Source organism: Nuphar pumila, chromosome 4, assembly GCF_984573655.1.
Source record: "Nuphar pumila chromosome 4, dmNupPumi1.hap1.1, whole genome shotgun sequence".
Lineage (NCBI taxonomy): Eukaryota > Viridiplantae > Streptophyta > Magnoliopsida > Nymphaeales > Nymphaeaceae > Nuphar > Nuphar pumila.
The window spans coordinates 138906748-138931872 of NC_143252.1; the positions used below are offsets into that span (position 1 = coordinate 138906748).

The following is a 25125-nucleotide window of genomic DNA, read 5'->3' on the forward strand; positions in this document are numbered from 1 at the left end:
ATAAATTCTTCTTTTAGTGGAGCCTTGGAGTCTGGCCGGCAGACCAACCGAGTCCTACTCAATTGGTTAAGCTGGCCAGACCTGCCCCAACTCGTCGGGCCTGACAGGTCCAGCTGAACTGGATTCATCTGGCCTGTTTTGTCAAGCCTCAGAGGTGAGGCTGCACTTATTAAAAAAAAAGGTGTCAAAGTTTGTATAGCAGGTGGGTGGCCTGCTACACCATTGGGTTCAGATGGGTGGGGTTGGAACACCAGCCGACGGGGTCGGTTTGTCCCAATAGGCCTACTTCAAGAATATGTATTTTAGCATGTGGCTCGTTTGAAATCTGGAACTTGAATTTCAAGATGCATGTTAAGTTTCAAGTATGTGTTATGTACTTGGACCTCGATTTCAATACATGCTAAGGTTGGAATTGTTTATATGCTTTGACTTGATGTGACGTGTTTAAGCATCGTACAATATGAAGTTCGTTTCAAATGCATATGTATACATGAACTAATGTGTGTTTTGCATGTGCATAAATGCATGAATTGTTCACCAGTCCAAATTGAGATGATTCATGAGTGAATGCATGTATGTGGAAGGATTTCATAAAAACACATGCATATGAATAGTGAACACATGCATATGAATGTGGTAGCCCATACACCTTGTTTAATTGGCACATATGATTGTGTATTGGAAATCATGTTGACCTCATTACATATTTGGCATGTTGTCATGGTTTTTATATATGATGTATCGATGATCAAAATGAATCATCGTAAGCCTGGTGAGCCTCGAGCTTTGGTTCGCTCCTTTTTTATTTATTTTACATATATCGCAAAAATCACATTAATGTTATTGCAGTATTGCATTATTCTATGCTTTTTTGCGGGTGGTGGTCTCGTGATGGTTCTCGTAGGGGAATATGCAAGATTGTGCTTTTGTTTGCATATTGATTTGCAAATTAAATAATTGATTATTAATAAACAAATAAAGATAAAAGAATAGTGTAATATACGTTCTGAGATCTCCCGTCGTTAGAATAGGAATCTTAGAGTTTCGGTTTTGGAGGACCACGAGGATACAAAAACTCTGTATGCATTATTGATTATCCTTGAACCCGATATTAAGGTTATTTCTCTTAGCTACGGTTTTAAGAAGAGTCGGTCACTTTACCTGAGGGTGGTGTGTAGATACAGTTGTTGTTTTAGTATACCAAGAAAGTGACATTATTGGATATGGAGGCCCTTAGTGTCTCGTCATTAGATGTGGAGGTCTAATGTTCCGAAGGTGATTCAGCAAAGGGCTAAGTTTAGAACCTACTAATAAAATACAACTTGCGTCCTAGGTTACCCTGAGAACCCTACTTGACCTCAAGAATTTTACCTGTTTAATGTATTCGCGGACAACAGTCATTAAAAAGAGGAACTTAATTGTGTGCATTTAATAGAGGCATGCATATAAAAAGAAAAGTCTAATAAAAGATAATAATTTACTCATACATTGCACTGAAGTCTTGCACATTCCTGCTATGCACTAGATTATGCATATTTACTTATGATATATAAATGAATGCATGATATGTGTTTTCTTTCGCATAATAGAATGTCTTTAATGCTTTGTTAATGTTTCATGTTGATATAAGATTATTACTCTTGTTTAGCAATTATTCCATATTAATTATATGTTTGCCTAAATTATGGATTTGTCATAAATACATTTTCTCTAAATTATTGCATGAATTCTTATCTGTATTCTTTATACTCATTTATTTCATTAGAGGGATTCGTACACATAATACCTCAGATTTCTAATACCCCTACTTTTGTGGTTTTCGCAGACGCAGGGAATCAGTGAAGCGACTCGTTTCTAGGAGAGCTACGAGTGCTACACGTTTGCTAGACAGCTTCACAGATGGACAGCGTGGCTCTGATTTTCTTTATTTTTCTTTAAAATATATTGTTCATGCACTCTGATTTTTCTTATGCAATTATCTCGAGACTATTCTTATTTAATAAAATTTAGTTTGTTATGAGGTGGATGATAAATGTAAGATCCCTAGTGGTTTGTTTGATTATCCAATTGGGAGTGGAATTGTAAAGGCCTCGGGTCTCTGGGATGATTCTCGCAATAGTTTTAAAAAAAACGCAATTTTTAAGGGGCATGAGTTGGAGTAGTTACAATTTGATCTTATCAATTTGAAACATTTTAATGAATTGGATGCATGAGTTGGAAAAAAAAACAGAGACTCTTTTGAATAAAAAGAACATTCAGTAGATTAACATAGAAGGAACACAAGAGATAGATGATAATGACCCCCTCATATCTTAGAGGCGATGTGGATGTCAAAGGAGGAGAAAAAGAAAATGATGATAACGATGAAGATGATTATGATTATTGAGGTTTTATATAATATGTTTTAAAAAGACTTGGTTATTTAACAATTAATTGTTCATAAACTTTGTTATTTTGTTTTTTTATGTAATATGAAAGTATGAGTCTTGTGTCATGTTCTTAATTGCAAGATATTTAATATTTTGCATTGTTCTTGTGAGATATGCATGCAATATTATCTATGATTCTATATTAGTTGATGTTTGATGGTGTCTTATATGGCTCGTAAAGACATAAATGATTCATATGTGATTTTAGGGTTGTATTTTGTGAAATTCATCATTGTTTCATGTGATGTGATTTTTTAGATTTTTTGCTAAAATTTTCTGAATTTTCTTGAATTTTTTTGGAATTTTGGAAATTTAAAAAAAAATTATGATACATTTAAGATATGGTTGTAACTATGGGCCCGACCGATATGGGTTATGATACAATACATACAACCTTAATTTTATCTATTAAAAGTGCAATTTAAGATGTGTTTGTAAACATACCACAGTATTATAAAGCAATAACTTAACTATGCTTGCTAAGAGAAATTTCTCAAGAGTTAGCAATTAACTGCATTGTAATGCTACAACAGGATCATATAATAGCTGAAACTTGGTAATCATTGACATGATATGTTCTGTTAGAAACTCTATATGGTATGATCACAAAAATCACATTAACTGCAAGCACCACTATATCCACCATGACTAATGGCATAGCTAAATGTTGTCAGGGATGCACACTAAGGGTAGAATTATACAAATATATGAATTTTTTCTGTTTGTAAAACAGCCATTGCTTAAAGGGCATTATGGTTAATTTTCACAAAGCACAAGGTTCATTAACAGATGTGTCTCATCAATCTCACTGTGGGCATTGTTTGAAGCCTCCAGGGTGTTATTGCCTCACTATCTCTACTATCAACTGCTACACATATTTCTTGAAATGCCACCATAGCTATCCAAAAAGTTATTTGAAGTTTTCGTGCTTAACATCTATATAGGTTAATATCATATTTATCCAAACAGGAACTCTATAACTAAAAGTTAACAGGATGATCAAGAAGGATCATCATGCGAAGAGTGCGGGTTTATTTACATAGATAACAGAATTTAGGACATCTTTTTGTACCACGATCTCACTTGTGTAAGCACTGGTGCTATCAAATTTAGACAGCTTTCAGGATTGGATTTGATACACAACTACAAGAATAACAGAAGCAATGCATTCATCCAGCAAAACAAGAAGACTATAGACAAGAAAACACCGTGCAAAAAAAATGTTACAAACCACTTTTTCAGACATTGTGATTCCATTGCCTCCCCAAACTTTTGCTTCACAAGTGCTCCACTCCGCCAATCAGATGCATTGACCTAGAAAATAGAAGAGCAGACAGTAAACTTTCCAAAATAAGACTTACTAAATAAGAGACAAAAAAATGCATATATGCCCTTTTAAAATGTAAACAGAAATTCAAGCTGAGTATGTGTTCAGAGACCAGCATGTGGCACACAACCGAATTGCTTGGCTGTTAAAAAAAAATCAGGCCAATATAAACTATATAATTTAATAAGTACGTTGCTAGGTTCACTCAAAAAGAAAAAAAAAAACAGAGACTGTTAAGATACCTCAATTATTTGAAAACCTTGCTCTTTAGCACATGCATAGATAGCCGCAGATTTCCCACTCTACACCAAAATGGACTCCAAGATACGTTAAAAAAAAGAAAATGATGCAATAATTACACATAGGAAAAAGAACACCATTTAGGCAACAAATAACACCAAAATATAATACTAAAGGATCTGCAACAGAACAAAAATAGAAATAAAATACTTACAGGGCTAAATGTTCGTATAAATTTAAGATTAAAAGAGTGCATGCATGTTAGACTGAATCTTTTTAAGCAATAAAACAGTCATTCCTGGAAACAAGAGCGTGCAGTTTAAGATGTTCCAGAACACCACTGATAATATCAGTCCAATGCATGCTCGTGCATTGCCAGTTACAAACCATAGAAGCTAAAGAATACATAAGAATTTAGACCAAATAAAGGATCAATGTTAATGTCACAAACTCTTCCGTTTGAGTGTCGTAACCATGATGCTTGTGACAATGTCATGCACCAAGGTTATTGTATCTTCCAACCATGCTTACCTTAAAATGCTAAGAGCTAATTCTAATTTCATGCAACTCATCATCATCCTTTTTTGTTTTCAGTGTTTACGCTTTAAGGTTCTATTTTCATTGGGAATAGGTCCATATTGACCAAGAACCACATCAAGAGGCTAATCTTAATTCTGCAATTTGTGAGCATCCATGTGGGTATCCATATGTTTGGAATATGTAGCTGTGCCATTGGACCCTGTATCATGTCCAATACAAACACCCTTACCAAATCTACGTAAGATACATTCTCTAAGATACATTCTCAATATCGCTAAAAATAAACAGTCATCATTTTCTGTAGGCCATATCCAAATACAATGCTTCCTTCAAGAGCACCACCAGTTTGACACTTCCAGCCACATAGCTGACAATTGATAAACCAAAATGTGCAGATAAGACAGCCAAAATTTCTACACAGAACAGCCTGAGGTTGCAATATACTTCTTGAGGCCTATGGATATTTTATGATCAGGACTACAAAAGCCAATAAAAATCAAAGCTACTTTTCACCTAGACAACAATGAAAAGAGAAAAGATGATGACAAAACAATTATAAGACCAACATAGCAACAATAAAGAATGACTATACATATCAATGACAAGAGCATCAAAGACCCAACATCACAAAAAAACCCATGAGGATGGAGAAGCTGCATAAAACATGATCTTCAATTCCCCATTGGACAAATGCATTCTGACACTATACACATCCTCTTGAAACCACTGACAAACCTAATGAGCACGTATAACCATATTCAAGGCTTCATGTGGCAGTACAAGTGCGAGACAACCCAATCTCTGGTTAGAAAGTTTTTCACTCCAGGAAAAAATGCTTTATGGAAACAATATAAACTAGAAACTGAGGAACTGGAAGTCAATTGAACAAGGTTGCCTAGACACAATAACAAAAAGATCCCCTCTTACAAATATAATAAAAGATGGAGAGATAAAGGCTATCAAAAAACAAAATTTTGACACAGGACTAAGTGAAAGGAGATTAAAATTATATATGAGAGAGATTATGCAGCACATACCCCTACAGGTCCTGTGAGCAATAGAAGATTTTTCAGTGCAACCCCATTCACGTTATCTTCAATCCAATCATGGTCATCATTATCAACAAAAGAATCTTTATCATTTTCAGGATTCCGAGTACACCAGGAATGTAGCCACTCACTTATAATCTTAACAGATTCAGAATTGCCACATACCTGCAGAGACAATAATTACCAGTCCTAATGATCTCCTGTTATGGTCATGATGAAATGAAAATTGTTCATGAACATATTCAAGAACATGACCTCTGCTGAAGTATCTGGTCGGTATTTGTCAATCCACAAGTTGAAATCAGGTTGATAACTGCTGCAGCGGAGGTAGTATGGCTTCATCCTGGAGAATGTGATGTAAAAGTGTCAAAAAACAAGCTCAAAGCTAACCAATATTAGCCTGTGAAGGTGATGGATGCAAATCATCAAAATATACATGCGATTATTTCTACTCTGACACACATTTGAGATTGAATTAATTTCAAAAGTTTAGTAACCAGCCACATCACCAGTGCAACTTCTTGGACGTTCTACAACTAGCCAAAACCTGGTGATCTAGATTCAAATCTATGTTCAGCTGCATCATAAGGTCCCACGAGCCCAACAAAGGATGATATTATATCATGACCATTAGGAGCTTGCCAAGAGAAAAACTGAACTTACGGAAATGGTAGAATTGGTTACACTTACAAAATTCAACTAGTGAAAACATACTTCAAAATGTCTAATCTGTTATTCTGTGTGCCTGATACTATCAAGAATCACATGAATTACACTGACGATTGTTGGGGACTTATTGGCAAGAAAATGAAAAACAAAGACACTCAAACAACACATACAGAGTATGTATGTTCCATATTGGGAGACATGAACCAACAAGGCTACTCAAGACTTGCCGCATTTGAAAAAGACTCAAGAAACATGGCTGATTTAGTCAAGTCCATCAAGATTCGGTCAACTCAGCTGTCTCAAAAGACTTGCTTGATGAAGACTTGACTGTCAAGCAACATAGTCTTTGTAACGCCCCCAAAATCCCGGACTTAGTAACTTTTTAGGAAAATTTTGAAAGCTTTCTAATCATTCCTTTTTCAGAGTTTAAAACAGCAATTCAGCAAAAAATGGTGTTTGAAACAATAAGTCAACGGACCTTGGGCGCACTACAGGCGAACCTTCCTTTATACAATGGATTTGTAACTCTGTACATTCAGTGAAACCAAATAGATTCAAATCGAGGTTTTAAAGTTTATACAACAACAACAACAACTACGCCTTCATCCCAAAACAATTGGGGTCAGCGATATGAACCAAAAAAGAAATTCATTTTGGGTCTTCCACATGAATCCTTTTCCTCCAATCATTTCTATCCAACGCCATGTCCTCGGTGAGGTTCAAAGCATTCATATCCTTTCCTATCATCTCCATCCAAGTCTTCCTAGGCCTACCCCGACCTCTTTTAACTAATATATTTTCCCATTTCTCCAACCTTCTAACTGGAGCATCATTAGGCCTTCGCCGAATATGTCCAAACCACCGTAAACGATTCTCTCGCATCTTATTTTCAATGGGTGCAACACCTACCTTCTTACGTATCTCTTTGTTCCGAATCTTATCTTTTATTGTATTTCCACACATCCATCTAAGCATCCGCATCTCAGCTACACTCATTTTTTGAATATGATGTCTCTTGGCAGCCCAACATTCCGTACCATATAGTAAAGCGGGTCTAATAGTCGTCCTATAAAACTTTCCCTTCAACCGCAATGGCATTCTACGATCGCACAGCACTCCAGTAGCACTTTTCCATTTCATCCACCCAACCTTTATCCTATGATTTACATCTCCATCAATTTCTCCATACTTTTGAATGATGGATCCCAAATATTTGAAATAATCATTCACCGGTATATCTTGCTCACCAAGCTTCACTACACTCCCATCACTACTTCGTTGCTTACTAAACCGACATTCCATATATTCAGTCTTACTCTTACTCAACTTAAAACCTCTAGCTTCCAATGTCTGTCTCCATAATTCTAACTTAGCATTAACCCCAGCTCTAGACTCATCAATCAAAACAATATCATCAGCAAACAACATACACCACGGTACATTTTCTTGAATTGATCTCGTAAGCTCATCCATCACTATCGCAAATAGGAACGGGCTTAAAGCAGATCCTTGATGTAACCCAACCGTTATCGGAAAATTGGTTGTCACCCCTCCACAAGTGCGGACATTGGTTACTACTCCTTCATACATATCTTTAATTATACTAATGTACTTGAGAGAAACACCTTTCTTCATCATAGTCCACCAGAGAACGTCCCTAGGTACTCTATCGTATGCCTTCTCTAAATCAATAAAAACCATATGCAAATCTTTGTTCCTCTCTCTATATCTTTCAATAAGTTGTCTAAGAAGATGTATAGCTTCCATAGTTGATCTTCCAGGCATAAAACCAAATTGATTCTCCGATACCATGACAACCTTCCTCAACCTAGACTCAATCACCCTCTCCCAAAGTTTCATAGTATGACTCATGAGTTTTATACCACGATAGTTTGTGCAATCTTGTATATCACCCTTATTCTTATATAAAGGCACCAAAGTACTCTTCCTCCACTCATTAGGCATCTTATTTGTTCGCCAAATCAAGTTAAAAAGATTTGTCAACCATTCTAAACCTTTATCTCCCAAGCATTTCCAAGCCTCGATAGGTATACCATCTGGGCCAACTGCCCTTCTTGATTTCATTTTCTTCAAAGCCTCTGCAATTTCTTTCTTTTGAATCTTGCGCATGAAGTCACGATTTATCTCATGAAAAGGAATGGAGAAGTCTCCAAGATCTTGAGCATGACTATCATTAAATAGCTTATCAAAATAATCTTTCCATCTCTCCTTAATCTCCTCATCTTTGACTAAAACCCTTTGCGTTTCATCTTTGATACATCTAACCATACCCAAATCCTTCGATTTGCTATCTCTCATCTTTGCAAGCCTATAAATATCCTTCTCGCCTTCTTTGGTATCCAACTTGTCATAAACCTCCTTATATACCTTAACCCTCGCGTTTCGAACAACTTTTTTAGCTTCCTTCTTTGCTATCATATACTTGGCGTTTTAAAGTTTATACGAAAAGTAAAATTTCAAAAAAAACTTATGCCAAATTACAAAAAAACTATCCTCAAGAGCAAAATATAAGGGAAAGAGTCTCATCTTAGTATCATCTCGTCATTGTGTCATCACCAGACGTTCCGACCTAATCATCACTAGTACCCACAAAATGGGTCGGATTGATGAAAATCTGGTAGGTGCATAGATAACAAAATTGAGAACAAAACTAGCATATGTGTTGTTCCTTTCGTGATGTGTAGTTCAGAATAAGTAAAATGAGCATGATAATCTTGTTTAGATATTAACTGTCTTGAGGGTACGCACAGGTGAGAACGTAGAAACAAATAAGACTGCTTGATGATTTATTATGCTATGTATTTTGATACCCCGAACAACTATCTGAGTTCATTCCTAAGGAGACGACCAGTGACCGAAAGAGAATTCTACAGAAGCATTCGTGGCAAGGGATACATCCAACTTTTGCATGGTATCTACCACCTAGGATAATTTTTTATAGTCTCGTCCCCTAACTCTGATGACCGGGGACACCAAGTCATTTGCTACTCGAAGAACGTAGTTGTTAACAACCTATCCATCGGAGTTTTTGTATCATCCCATCCTCTCCCTTGACGGAACCAAAGAGACGAATGGGTATATCAGATTCTATTTTAACTGACGACCCATTTTACATGATTTGGTCTTTCAAACCAAATCGAGCATCTTACCTGTGAAAGCAATAATCACCATTTATGTGATTTTCTTTTTATCATTATGCATTTGCACGCTACGAAGTTACCATAACCTCTCATACAATCAGCGTAGTACTAACATGCCATGCATGTCTGATAGTACAGTTACGATGATAGGGGTATCAGTTTTTCAGAAAGAAACTCCCAACATTTTTTAGAAATTTCAATGTTTCTTTTATCACTATTTATGTGATTTCTTTTTTATCATTGTGCATTTTCACGCTACGAGATTGCCATAAACCTCTCATACAATCATCGTAGTACTAACATGCCCTGCATGTCTGATAGTACAGTTATGATAAGAGGAGTATCGGTTTCTCAAAAAGAAACCCTAGCATTCTTTTAAAATCTCAAAGTCCTATGCTCTAGACCAAGGATATGTGAGTCATTCAGATATCAAAACAAAAGATCGTACGTACCACTTAAGGCTACACAATATAAACCCCTTTCATTATGCAGGGTTGAGAGAAAAATTTGGTTGCGATTACGTAAACGCTAAATATTCGTTTTTGCTTTTCGAAACAACAAATATTACGAGCTTTGAGATTTCGCATGTGAAATCCCCTTTTCTTCAAAGACTTGGCAAGTATACGCAAATTTGTGTCTTTAATTGCAAGCGTAAGGCAAAGCAAACAGCAGCACGCAAAACTGTGTACCTTATAAAGTTATATGTACATGTATATATACAATACACATATATCAAAACATAAGCATCTGCACATTACAGTGCGGCGGCAATGTAAATGACATAAAGCATAACTCGATGTGCAAAATCACACATCGAGCTAAATAAACTGCGTAAGCGATGCACGATGTACGCAACCGTACATTGGCTAAATAAATTGTGTAAGTAGTGCATGATGTCCATAACCATAAATCGGCCAAATAAATTGTGTAAGCAATGCACGATGTACGAAAGTGTACATCAGCCAAATAAATTACGTACGCAATAGCATGTGTACGTAACAACACGACGGCAAGTAAATAACATAAAGCAAGACTCGATGTGTGAAACCACATATCGAGCTAAATAAACTGCGTAAGCGATGCAAAATGTACGAAATTGTATATTGGCTAAATAAATGGCGTAAGCAGTAGCCTCTGTATGTAACAGCGCAATAGCAAAGTAAATGACATAAAGCAAGACTAGATATGTGAAACCACACATCAAGCTAAATAAACTGCGTAAGCGATCCACGGTGTACGAAATTGTACATCGGCTAAATAAATGGCGTAAGCAATAGCCTGTGCACACAAAAGCATAGTGGCAAAGTAAATAACAAATTTTAAATGGACAAGAATACGCAAAACTAAGTCCTTGAGTTAAAAGCATATATATATATATATATATGCTAGAAGTGTTTTGCCATTCATTTGTCCTTGTATGCAACTTTCCCCTACCTCGGAGATAGTCGAACTCGTTGACGATTCCAAGCGTAGGTCTTTAAAGGCTTATGCCTTGAGAAATGTGACTTGGTTGTTGTGCCAATGTGGTGCGCTAAAAGTACTTTTATTGTGTTGTGAAAGAACGATAACACAAGTTTTAATTCAATAGAATAAGTGATGCTCGTGCCGTAGAGGTCGAACCCGAACCCAGTTCAAGCCGATCGGATCGAGCCGGACACAGTAACACAAAAAAATGGATCAAGCTGAGTTTGACCTTTGTCAAACTCAGCTTGGCTGAGCCAAGTGAGGGGCAGCCCATGCTGCCCCTTGGCTGAGCCGAGCTCGATTCAAGAAGACTGAGTCGGGCTCAGGCCAAGGGTGAACCGAGCTAGGCTCAACTCGGCAGTGCCCGATCAGCAAAAGGCTAGGCTCGGTCGGGCTTACCCAGCATGGTTGGCCCACTGCTGGGCAGTTCACAGCCAAGCCAAGCTCGGTGCCTGGCAAGAGGTGAAACAAAGGAGAGGGGGTGTGCTCGGTGGTTAGGTTGAGCCCAGCCTGGCCTGCCCCCCATGTTGTGACAGCAAGGGGCGATAGACCCGACCGACAGAGAGGGTGGGTGGGCTCGGCGGTCAGGCCGAGACCAACCTGGCATGGCCCCCATGTTGCGACAGCAAGGGGCGACAGGCTTGACCCGCAAGCAATGCCCCGCAGTGCGACAGGGGACAGGCCTGTTGAGGCACAACTCGACTGAGGGTGCAACAGGGAGTGCGACTAAGACTGGCTCTATCAAGGCTCAGCACGGCTGAGAGGCGCGACAAGGGGTGCCTGCCACTTCCGACCTACTGGAAAATGCACAGAGAAGGGAGAGGGGGCAGCTCCCTCTGTTTGGCAGAACACGGTGGGGGAGGGATGAAAGGGGAGCAACGACACCTACGTGGTGTCGATGCTTCTGGCAAGGCGACAGCACCAGGTGGTGCTGCCACCACCAAGAGAGAGAAAGATTAGGGGCAGGAGGGTCGCCCTCCTACCGACAACAAAGATGAGAGAAAGAGGGGGCGGGAGGGAGTCTCCCTCCTGCCGACCACAGAAGCGAGAGGGAGAGGGGCAGGAGGGTGCCCCCCCCTCCTGCCAGCAACAAACAAGAGAGAGAGAGAGGGGCAGGAGGGCGGCACCCTCCTGCCGACAACCGATGAGAGAGAAATAGCAGGGGGGGTGGGCTGCAACTTCAATCACCCCACCTCATTGGCAAGAGAAAAAGAGCAAGGGGGGGGGGGGGGGGGGGGAGGGAGGGAGGGACCCTCCCTCCCAGCAAATCCAGACCCACCAATAAAACCCTAGTTTGTCGATAGAAAAAAAGGAAGAGAGGAGGGCAGGAGAGGCGGCGCCCCTACCTGCTAACATAGGGAAGAAGAGGAGGCCAGGAGAGGTGTTGCCCCTCCTCTACCTCGGTCTACAGGGAGATGGAGAGAGGGAAGGAGGGTCGGCTCCCTCTTGTCGACGTTAATCAGAGAGACGGGAAAGAGGGGGCAACAGGAGGGGCGGCGCCCCCCCCCCCCCCCTCTGCTGGGTTACCAGGGAGATGGGTGAGAAGGGAGGCAGGAGGGGCGGCTCCCCACCTCTGCCCCGATTTAATAGAGAGAGACGGAGGAGGAGGCAGGAGGGGTGGCGCCCCTCGTATGCCTTGATTTAACAAAGGAAGGCGAAAGAGAAGAAGAAAAAGATGTACCCGGGGAGGGGGGATCGGTTGTTCTCGACAAAAGGGCTCCGGTGAACGAAGGTCGTGGAGGGAGACAAGAAGTCGAGAGAGAGAGAGAGCACCGCCTCCGACGAAGCTCCAGCGATAAATCAGGAGGGTCGGGGGTTGTGCAGACGTGAGGAGGGGGTCTGGGGTCGAGCAAAGAGAGGGATGGGAGTCGGGGGGGGGGTCGGGTTGGTTTCGGTCGGATCCAAAACTTTTTTTTTTTTAAATCACGAGTGTTACAATCTTCCTTGAGTCATTTCAGATTTGTTGACATGGATTTTTAAATGGGAAGATTTCACATTAAATGACTTGGATATAGTAAGTCCTCTTGATAAGGACTCAATTAACTAAGATAGGTGCAAATCCAAATTTTGATTTCTAAAGAATAAAGCTCATCATGATAGAATCTGAAGGCAATAGACAGAAGAAAACTGAAAAAGCAAACCAAGACAGTGTCAGTAGTCTCTGTAGTTAATGGACATACAAAAACTCTTGAGCTTAATCAAAATTGTGTCCAACTTCCATTGAGCAAATAATGAATTAGAACACCTACTACAGACACCTACAATTATCTGAAAGTTTGACACTTCATTGATATTCCTTCATAACAAAGGAGAAAGTCACATATGAATAGCATTATTAAATAAACGCAAATAGCAAAGGAGTTAACTTCAGCAAAAACTCTTCAATTCAACAATCTTTAAATAATGGAAAACATGTCCAAAGGAGACACTAGCTAAAAATTTTGGGATTTCAACCCTTAAAAAAGGCAAAATACATCCAGCAGAAACAACAGTGAAATCAAGAAATGGAAACACCCACTAGTACTTAACTATCAATATGATCAGGCCCTGTACCATGTATGTGGTTGCTTGTGCATATCCAATGTCACCAGTCTCTTTGCTTGTGCATACCACAGTTCACATTATTTTATGCCATCTCCACTCGCTCCTCCAAAGTCTGTATCAGTTTTCCCTTTTCTTAGTTCCTTTAACTCGTAGCACCTACCCCATTTGTATCTGTTTTAGTTTCAAGCTTCTCTATTGTATGCCAAACCAATTTAAGTAACATTCTTTACTTTTTGCCATTCACCAATATTGTCCCAAACTTCCCTAATATACTTGTTCATGATTCTATCCTTTCCACTACTCCAGACCTCTACCATAATACATGAAGCTCACCATGAGACTATCCTAATGCTGTTTGTTTGAGTACCTAATCTCTATAGCAAACATCAGTGTTTGGTTTCACTGTTGTCTGTTGTCTTATAAGGGTTATTCATCTAACCCATTGAATTGTCCCCTTGTTGCAACAACTTCAGGTTCACTGTTTGACTGATCTCTTTATGTTCCATAATCAGTGTCTTACACCCTCTGAAGTTCTCTTTAAGATCGCCCACCTAACATACATCATCTCAAATATGACCTTTTCAGTTCTCGAAAAAATTTATCTTTCCCTATATCCTTTTATTTTCTATTAATCAGTTAATAAGTGAGAAAAAAGAGTAAATGGCATGCAGTGTTAAACCTTTCATACAATTAAAGAAAGTCTTCAATTTCTATTTTTTGGAAAAAAATAATGCAGGTTTTTTTTCCTGTATACTATGTAAGTTATTGAAATTTCATCAAGCATGTAACCACAGAGAATTAACAGATTATTGTTCAAGTGTGGTTGTATCAGAAAAATAGAAGATAGGATTTGTTTTACATTTTCAGGCTGATTGTATATTTAGAGGAATGAGGATGAAATTTGTGGACTGACTGGACAACTGATAACAGCTCTACTTATGATATGAGTTAAGACTTATGAGAAGTAGCAAGCGTGTGTGCACACACACACACAGAGGCAGGCATCATGAGTCATGGCGTGACATATGGACTGAGAGACACAAATGGCACGTGATATTTTAAAATTTCTGAACAAACCAGCAGAATATCACAAATTCATGCATGTCTCTCCAACATTTGACAAGAACCAAACATGTGAAGAATCATAGGTGAGTCATTTGAAGCAACAGCCATGCAAGACAAAAAAAAAAGATAAAATAGAAACTTTTCCAACCTTTTCACATGTAGTTCTCCAGATAGTTGATTCTCTGTGGTGCCAGAGGCTTGATCCTGCCAATAGACACATTTTGGGGTGAACAGTTGTACATGGTCACTACATATGCAGTTCCAAGTAAGAACATCAGCAAGATACTAACCATGGATTATACCTAAACTTTGACAAGAACAAAAAAAAAATCATCAAAGTGTGAACATATCAGGGTTACCGGAAACACTATAGCACTCGGGGAAGTGCACTTCCCCAAAATGCATTTCGGAAGCACAAAACACATTGCTTCCGAAATGTGCAGGGAAGCAACCCTTTTAAATGAGAAGTGTGCTTCCAATTTCGCTTCTGGCTCGCTTCCCAATATCAGGATGTGAATTTTCTTTTTTGGGGGGCTTGGAGCCTTTAACAATTTTTTTTTTGCCCAATAACGGGAAAACTAGATTCCTATTCGCTTCCCACTCGAATCCTAGGTTGCGTCCAGCTTGCTTCCTAGATCGCTTCTAGTTCACTTTCCTTTTCGCTTTCGAGACTATTCCCAATTTACTTTTAAGTCGACTCGCGCTTCCTGCTTCCTAAAATTTAGAAGTGTCTGGCTTCCCACTTCCTCGACTGGCAACTCTGGAACATATACATGTATGTGCAAATGTGTATGCACATAAATATATACATGCATAGATAAACATACACATATTAAAATACCATTTTGGGGTGAGCAGCTGTGCATAGTCACTATATATGCGGTTCCATGTAAGAACATCAGCAAGATACTAACCATGGGTTTTGCCTAGACTTTGACAAGAACAAAAATTCCATCAAAGTGTGAACATATACATGTGCATGTAAAGGTATGCACATAATTATATACATGCATACATACATATATTAAAACACCAGTAATTCTTGATTATGAAAAAAATGTTTTTCTTTTGTAAAATAACAAAGATATAAGATGTTGAAAGTGAAAGATAACATGGGCTGAAAGTGCACAATTCCCAGGTATGACTCGTGCCTTCTAAATCACTTTTATATTAACAAAATGTAAAAAGTACATAATTGTCATGAATAAGTGACATACAACAAATATTAAAATAAAAATTTATAGAAATGACATCAAAGATGTGAAACTTGCAACTCATGCTTCTAATATGTCTCCTAATAGCTCCCTCAAATTGTGCAGTGGTCTTTAAGCACAGACGACTTTTCAGTTACCAAAATCTTATTGTGGTCAGCCCCTTAATAAAGAAATCAACAACTTGATTCTCCAATTGGCAAATGTTGCCTTCACTGCTCATATTCAATCTATAGTCTTATGTAATGCTAATCTATCTTAATGCTTTGTTTTGCACAATGAATTAAAGTCAAGAAGATTTTAGTCACACTATGGTTATCAAAGCACAACCCTGACCTGAGAATTTTCTCATTGACCTCATTTAGAAGAAGTCTATTGCATGTTATCTCGAATATAACACCTACCAGGGGCCTATACTCTAACCTTTGTGTTGGGTTGCACGACTCTTTCTAAAGTGCCTCCCAAGTCCCAACAGTACCATGAAATCAGTCTCTGTTATCAAGGTCATCTACCAATCAGCATATGAAAGCATCATCATAGTAAGCACATCTTCCATCGGAGAGAATTTTTTATACCTAACCCAACATCTACTATGCCCTTTTAGTTACCTCAAAATCCTTTTCACTGCTTCCATATGACTTCAAGGATCATGTATAAATTGTAGCATTGGTTCGCAGCAGCGTTACAGGAAGCTTCATAGATAGGTAGAAAGCACGCTTCCCCAAAACTCGCTTCAAAAGCGCAAAACTCCTCGCTTCTGAAACCTGATAGGAATATGGATTCCCCCATGTTTCTCCTATGTTTTCCACATGTTCCTTCCCTGCTTCTCTACATGATTCATATATGCTTCTTTCATGTTTCTTTTTATGTTTTCCATGAGCTTCCTTTCACACTTCCTGCTCACTTCTCATGTACTTTCATTAAATTGACAACCATCATTTCCAGATTTTGAGAAGAATTTAATCAATATGAAATCACAAAATTTAAGAATAATCATTTTTATTTTAGTTTTTATTTCTTTTTGCTTCCCATTTGATCCCATATCATTTCCTCTTTTATTCATATTTCGCTTTTAAATTGATTCATCGTTTCCCACTTCTTATAAATTTTAAAATATCTCACTTCTCGCTTCTGCTTCTCGTTATGTTTCCCGCTTCTGCTTCCTAGTCTGGTAACTTCGGTTTGTAGCAGATATGTCAAGTCTAGTGAAGGTGAGACATTATAACATTCCAACTTTGCTGCAGTATTTAGTGGACTCATGACCATACAGTTCCAAGCTCCTGTCTTTGCCAATTAATCGATCATGTAATATCGAGCAATGGTAAGTTGATCCTCTTTCATATCCACACCAACTTATTGTCCAAAAGCACCCTAGTTTCTTGGATGTGATCTTATGAATTTCCTACAATAATGATATTATCGACATAAATGAATATGAATATAGCATCTTTCATATTCGTATAAATAAATAGAAAGTAATCAAGAGGACATCTTTTGGCATTGCATTGTTAAACTTCCAATGACACTCTTGAACAATGTGTAATGAAACAACAAGGAAAAATACAATCTCAAAGCCTCAAAAGGCAAACAAAAAATGTGCACAAGGAAATACATAAGCCATTAAGGGCACACACCAAAAGATCTCAAATGAGCACAAGAGCAATATAAAAAATAATAATTTATTTTACTTAAAATGCTCAAGAAAAGCATAAAAGAAATAAAGGAAGAATTCCGTATATATATATATATAGACACACACACACAAGAAGAAGGGGAAGGAGGCTAGCTTAACTAGCTATTGGGCTAGTCAAGCTGTTGGACTAGTCCAACGACTAGTCAAGCAGTGGGACTAGCCCAACTAGCTTTTGGGCTAGTCCGAACAGCTATAAAAAGAGGACAAAACTGCCCCTAATGGACATAACCTATTACAACAATAAAAATACACAGATAAAAGGTTAAAAATACATAAGAACCCTAGATTACAAGCTATATATATATATATATATTAACACTCTCCCTCAAACTTAAGGTGTGATAACAAAAAGGTTGCCCAGGAGAAACATAAAACGAGGAGAGGGCAAGGCCTTGGTGAAAAAATCTGATTGAAATTTGAAAGACATATAGGGCAACTCTATCGTTCCTTTCAACTTTCAAGTACACTTCTTGAACATAGCGACAATCTATTTTTATATGCTTTCTTCGTTCATGAAAGGTATGATTGCTAGCGATGTATATAACACTCTTGTTGTTGCAACACAGTTTCAAATGATTTGGATCAGTGTTTTTAAAAATGTGCCTCAAGGCGCAAAAAGCATGTCTCGCCTTGAGGCGTACATATAAAGCATAAAGTTACTAAGGCGCACACCTCGTAAGCTATGAGGTGTTGCATGCCTCATGGTGAGGCGCACCTCAGCCTGAGGCATGTACCTCATTTTTTACAAGTCAAATGGGGGTCAAAGCCCCTATTTGACTCAAAAAAGGAGAGGTCCGACTAATTAGGGCCTCCCCTTCTATTCTCTCACTCTCATCTCTCTTCCTCCTCCCTCTCATTGCCTCCCTCTCTCTCTCTCTCTGTCAAAAAGAAGAAGAAGAAGAAGATGGTATCTCTCTCTCTGAGAGCTTTCTCTGATCAATTTGACCCCATAGATGTCTTCAACATGATATTTTTAGGAAATCACAATTTGGATCAAGTTGTAATGATGTAAAACATGATTTTTTTAATTGTGAAATGTTGGTATGTTGCATTTTTTATTTATTAATTTTATTTATATTTTTAACGAATTTTTTAAGCTTTTTTCTAATTTGAGGCTTTGATAGGAATCTTGATTCTCCCACGCTTTCCTATGCTTCTCACATGTTTCTTCCCTGCTTCCCTACATGATTTTTATATGCTTCTCTCACACTTTTTTTATGTTCTCCATGTGCTTCCTTTCACGCTTCTCGCTCACTTTTCATGTACTTTCCTTAAATTGTCAACCATTATTTTTAGATTTTCAGAAGAATTTAATTCTTGCACTATGAAATCACAAATTTAAGAATAAAAATTTTTTTCTCCTTTGATTTGCGTTTTGCTTCTCATTTGATCCTATATCACTTCCTCTTTTATTTCTATTTCACTTTTAAATTGATTCCTCGCTTCCCGCTTCTTATAAATTTTAAAATATCTTGCTTCCGCTTCTTGTTTCGTTTCCCACTTCTGCTTACAAGTCTGGTAACTTTGCTTTGTATTATCGCCAAATTACTGATATCACCTTAAATTCTCTTTTATATAGCTGTCAAATATTTTCAATGCATCTGTAGCCATCAAATATGAAAGATTTAATGATAATAAAAGTACATGCACAATAAGCTACAGTGCACACACGCACAAGCTCATTCACATATGATTGAGAGAGGAGGGGATATTTTTCTCACATGGGATTCAAACTGGATCAGCGAGCTCTGCCTTTCAATCGAAAAAGGAGATGAAGTAGAGCTAGTCCACCCACCTTTTCTTCTATCGAGGAGCTGTTGTAACAATGTTGATTCTGGTGAACTTGAAAAATTAAGACTATCAACTGTTAGAGGCCTGGAGTCGTGGAATATTGTCAAACTTGTATTTTCTATTATAATAGGATTGGCAGATTTAAGCACATTTTCCTCAAAAAACACCCAATCTTGCCAAGGCATTGATACTTCATCCTCCTGAAGCAAAATAATTGAGACTTCAATGTCTGCCAAAACTTTCTAAACAGAAACTTGAAACAAATGAACTGATGACAATTAACAGTAAGACAGCCAAAAAATATTTGACATATGTAAACGAGGAAAAAATACCTGACTTGTCTGCAGCACATGCAGTGAAGCATATGGCATGATCACATCCTCTTGCAAGACAGAGTCACACCCGCTCTCCAAATGACATCTCTCCAACAGCCTTTTTGATGATTGGCATGAAATGAAGAATGGATGTATTTGCTTTCCAGCAAAGAGGCGTGCATTTTCCTAACAAGTCAATGAATGTGATGGTGGGAAGAAATCCTTATCTAGGTATTAATAATTGGCTATACAAATTCAGCAACCATGACAACAATGAGAACATTCTGATTGAACAGTTATGTAGTTTTCAGCATAATTGGTAACAGAAGGGAAGACCAATCAACAGCACTGAACAAAGGAACCCCATGCATGTTTAGTTTGCATTTCTTTTACACATACAGAGATTTACAAATGAAAAAACATGTGCTCAATTACTATGTATAGTGGAATTTTCTAATTATCATTGATTATGCAGATACCATTATAAGCAGCAAACAAAGTAGTTGAAAAAGCCACCCCCTCAAACTCAAAGCACAAATTTCAACAGAAAGGAAGGCACAGTGAAGTGTCACTACAGTGAGCAAATGCAATAGATGGTTGCATTGCTGCAGAGACATAAAAGAGGAAACTAATAAATGGGCATTAACAAATTATTTAAGAAAATTGATCAAAACTCATCAGTAAAACTGGAAAAAACCCCAAAAGCTTATATTCTATCAATAGCTTATAGTGTAATTTGCTACAGAGAAAAGAGACTTGGAAAGTATTATTTTCTTTATTTAAAATGTCCAGAATATATGTAACAACCCTAAAATTCAATTGAAATATTTACACAATAGCCAGACTGATTTTCATAGATTATAGTTCAGCAAAAAAACTAACTGTTAGTTTAGTGAAACATGCAACAAACATACTGCAGTGAGCACAAAATGGTTATTGCAGACTAGAAAATGATAAAGTTTCTAAAATTGGCCTATAACAGTGCTGTAGTAAATTTTACTAGTAAAAAGAGTGGGAAGAACTCATTTCTCAATGCATTTGCAGCACAAACTGTTGTTATACTAGTTTCTGGTCTTATTCACTGTTCATTGGCAAAACACATCCTTATGGAATGTTTGGGTGTTTTGCCCTTTTCCTCAACAGATGGGATGTTCCCTTCAGCATAATGGTCCTACAGTCCAATAGCATATTGCATGATAGTCCTACAGTCCAATAGCATATTCTTGCACAATTTTGCATTCCCAACGAATGAGTGTAAACCCAAATTAAGCAATAAATCCTCTAGTCAGAACCGCTTAAAGGAGACAAGCACGTGCAAGATTACATGCACATCGGGAAGTGAGCAGAACCATGTACGCTTGTGGATACTCATTGCATACAATATGTTTTTTGAACGGTGAAGAAACCATTTTGAATGGCATTGCATAAAATATGTACAATGGTACAACCACAAAGATGCCAATTGAGGATTTGAATAGTCGAGATTCTGCAATGAAAAAGAGTCCTGTTTAATTGCATCAGATTGTTTGAATTGGAAGCCTTTAATACTTATTGGAGTGATAGTTAGTTGTGAAATACTTCACTGTCTTTGTGAAATCGTCTCTATCTGCATTACCCTTTTTTTCAATTATAATGTTTCACTTGATATGGGAGATCGATTGCTGGACTGTTCAGTAATTTCATATTGTGTGTGTTTACATTCTGTTTTGCTCAATGATGTATTTTGCCTCTATTTGCATCCAAAATGTACTGTAGACATAATATCAGGAAACTTTTAAGATGTATATTATTGTCAAATGCTTCATATATTTAATTAGTGTAAAATCATGTTAGTCAATAACTTTCTTTAGTTATGTCATATACCAATTAATGCATGACATCACCATTTTATGTTTTTGATGTGGTTGGCTAGTTCATCATGACATTGAAACAAAGGAAACTGGTCACACTGAACCAATATGAATTCTTCAATTTTCATGACAGGAACCAAACTAGAAAGCCTACACGTATATAAAAAGAAACCTATGATACTTGTACAACTGGCTTAACCTAAAAAAGTAAAGACACAAAACAAGCAAACTTGTTACATTTCATGTGAAAAGAAAGGACTTCTGAGACTAGTAAAAATAGCAAAGACCCTATGCAAAAGTGAGATTTCACTAATTCAGCATTGTTGGTCAATATGTGGTTCCATTTTCATGAAGTAGAACCATTGTTTATATCATTAAAAAAAAAATATTCCAAGATCAAGGGAGCATCTCATCAACAGACCAGATCCTTATGACAATATATGACACTGAACAGTAATGTGATCTCTTTATGACCATCTTTTCCATTCCAATGACAGGAAGTAACAAATGTTCACTTACTTCTGCTGCCTTTTTTGCCTCCAAACGAAGATCAATAGCTTTAACAGGTGAATTATAGTTAGTATGGCCATCTCTCTGGCTTGCAGCAAAAGTGTTGCCTTCAAGCATTTGAATATGGCCCAAAGGACCCTTTTCCACATTAGATAAATCTACAAGATATTTGCCTCCCTTATTTTTGCCCTCCTCCATTTGTTCACATGTTTCATCTGCAGCAGTACAAACAACATAAATATGCCATGTTTTCTTCATTGTACATATTTTTGTTGACAAATGAATTTATTTTCAATGCAAATAAAAAATATTAACTATGATTTAAGCATATAATGCATACAACTATGGTTTAAGCATAGAATGCATTCCTTACCAATCACAGGTTAAAATAACAAAGAAAGGATGTCCAAGTCACTCTAAGACTGTCCGAACATAGGGTTTCAGGCTCAAACGAGACCCATACGATCACCTCATATTGATAAAAAGTCCAGAGAACAATTTGAAATGGAAAGAAAGAAACAATTGCTACTTCCCGCATCTCCTCGGACGGACAGATAAAGAACTAGGAGGGACGCTATAGTGTTCCAGATGTCCTTAGCATTTATTGAAAAATGCCTCACATTTAAATCATATATTCCAACAACAGTGTAATAACCCAAATCAGCATGATCAACCAAGAGTTTAAATAAGAAAACCAATCTCAGCACCTTGAAAAGGTTTTCTATAACTGCACTTTGCAAACCTACTTGATTTTTCCATGATTTGAGATAAACATTTTCCTGGGTCAGTTGTTGTAGCATGTAATTTTCCTAAAAGATATCTACATGTTCTAAATTCAACAGGATTGAAAGGCTAATACTCCTGAAAGGGGCGCTACATACTGGTATTGTTGCTGAAAATTAACACCCAATATGCCATGAAGTCAGGAACATAGTGTGGATAGTACATGGGGTTCCCTAAATATCAATCTTAATGCCGGGACAAAAAAAATATATCACTGTTAAAACCAAAACTCAAGTAAACATGGAAATCTCACCCATAACCATAGAATTGTGAATAGTATAATAGCATAACATCTTCTGATTATAAAGTAAAAAGGTCATGTAAATGCCTCAAATGCCTAGCCATTTAATTGGGGGTTCAAAGGGTTACATAGTCTGAGGTCAAGCACTATAGGGAAGTAACAGACCCTTTTAGCATGAAAGAATGGAGGGGGGAAAGTTACATGGTATGTTCTAGACTGTTTGCCATGAAAATGTAATAATGTTTTATTTTAAAGAAATGAAATAAACTTTATTCAGTAGGAGCCACCAGAAATAGAATGTACTATGCTTTATTAGTAATCCTATCTATGAGTCATCCTATCACTATCATAATAATTCCACTCCAAGCCATTTTTCCATTTCATAAGCCAGGATGTCAATCTGAATCCAGGGTGAACATTGAAATACTTGAACATTAATTTTTATAGATCCTCTCATTCCTTTCCAACCAGCAATATCATCATGCTGATAATAACAAAAGCCTCCACATTAGTCATCACTTGTCATGATTTTCATGTTTTATGAATTTATCACAATAAATACAAAATACCAGTGATATTTATAACATCAAAGTTTGTGCCTAACATAATTAACACAGGCCAAAAATCAGGCCGAACTCACGAAAGAACAATTAAGACTCAGAATACTTAAATATAAATGTTATCACCTCACACAAGGTTCACTTTTACAGGTTTATTGATTTAGGCTCATTTTATCCTGGGCGAGGAGCTGGACCCAGTTTGGGACTTGGCCAGACTTGATGGACTTGATCAGACCAACTCTTTGACTAATTGCTATGTCATACCTGGTTCAGTTTTTCTACATTATCCCTTGTAAGCTCCAGTTAGGGAATGTTCGTGCATCTACTAGTGCACAGTTTGAATATTGTGTGTGTGTGTGTCTGTTTGTGTGCCATGCAAGCTTGTGTTTGTGTCTGTGGTGACCAAAAAGATACAATGAAAAACATAGATTAATGTATTTTGTGCGGGATGCAACCACGTAACCTGGTCTAACTTGGCCTGGCCTTTGGCATTGCCAAATGTGATCTAATTGGATAATAAAACATAATCGAATTTAAACTTAAATATGGATGTCCCTTAATCCGACTAGCCTTTTATGTTCACTGAGTTCAAGTTCACATATAATCAGATCCACAATTTTAATTTAGTCCATTATCTCCACTTCAGATGGGCGTTACCAAACACAAGCATATGGGTTTCAACCAGTCAGATATCCAAGCTGAACCCATGTCATTGACATCTCTAATGATGTGAAGAACAACCAATACAGAAAAAAAAGTAAAGATATACCATTCAAAGGTAACTATATGGAAAAAGCTACATTTCAACTAAGAGCTTTAGAACCTGTACTTTCGGTCTCTCTAAACTTCTGCATTCCTTTCTCCTGCTGGTGGCTTTTACGCCGCTTTCTCTTTTCAGTCAGTTTTACAAAGAAATCAGACCCTATAGAATATAATTTGAGAACATTTTAATATCTTCCAACGCGAAAAAGATGGTTCGCAGTTTAATTTGATATCAAATGACAAAATGGGATGAGGGAACGAAAAGGAAATAGAAATTACCTTTCTTATCCGGGCTGGGCGCAGTGCACTCATTACTTTTGTTGCCGTTTTCATTATTCACAACATCTCCACGTTTAGTCTGCATTTACAAATATACTGAGGTAAATAGGTGCAGAGGACTAACAACAAAGAGACTTAGATTATACGAATACCAGGCAGAAACTCGAAATGCAATCCGGAAATTCAGGCAAAAGACGACTTCGTGCCAGTTTAGAAGTTCTCACCGTGGTCCTTCTCGTCGTCTTCTTTCGCCTCCTTCCACCCGAACCGCCTCCCCCGCCATCATCCCCTTCCTCATCCTCACCATCGATTCCATCAGCTTCAAAATCAAACGGCAGCGATCGAGCGCACCTCCGAACAGGCCTGCGGCGCTTCCCACCAGAATCTTGCGATCCAGAAGCACCGGAATTGCCGGCTTCTTCATCGTCTTTCCCTGCCTGATCCGGCGGGGGTTTGGTCAGCGTCTCGGGCGACTTCCTCGAGAGGAATTCGATCAGGTTCTTGCAAGGCGCCATGGATCGACCTGCGCCACCGCCAACTTGGGTCGGGATATGGAATTTACCGGTTAGATCGCCGGAAACTGGCGGCGATTCGGCCGGAGTTAGAGCACCAGCGCACAGAGTTGGGTCCTATGAGGAGATGG

General features: G+C 37.9%; 2 protein-coding genes across 2 annotated transcripts in view; both read right to left on the reverse strand.

The window, feature by feature from the left end:
• LOC149841270 (uncharacterized) overlaps nt 1–5635 on the reverse strand; it is an 18079-nt gene extending 12444 nt beyond the window's left edge. Inside the window, exons 1-3 of the mRNA XM_090005227.1 lie at nt 5574–5635; nt 3999–4058; nt 3661–3743 (exon numbers count right to left, since the gene is read on the reverse strand). Of these exons, the coding sequence (XP_089861353.1) occupies nt 3661–3686 (26 nt within the window). The 5' untranslated portion in view covers nt 3687–3743; nt 3999–4058; nt 5574–5635. The remainder of the gene's footprint in view (nt 1–3660; nt 3744–3998; nt 4059–5573) is intronic.
• Nucleotides 5591–24997, reverse strand: LOC149841271 (uncharacterized). Its single transcript, XM_090005228.1, has 9 exons — nt 24707–24997; nt 24483–24561; nt 24265–24363; nt 21867–22072; nt 19516–19683; nt 19114–19383; nt 14637–14692; nt 5751–5928; nt 5591–5629 (listed from the first exon to the last, which is right to left on the reverse strand). Exons 1-8 carry the CDS (start codon nt 24995–24997, stop codon nt 5775–5777), a joined length of 1323 nt encoding a protein of 440 aa, XP_089861354.1. The 3' UTR covers nt 5591–5629; nt 5751–5774.
• Between the last annotated feature and the right edge of the window lie 128 nt (nt 24998–25125).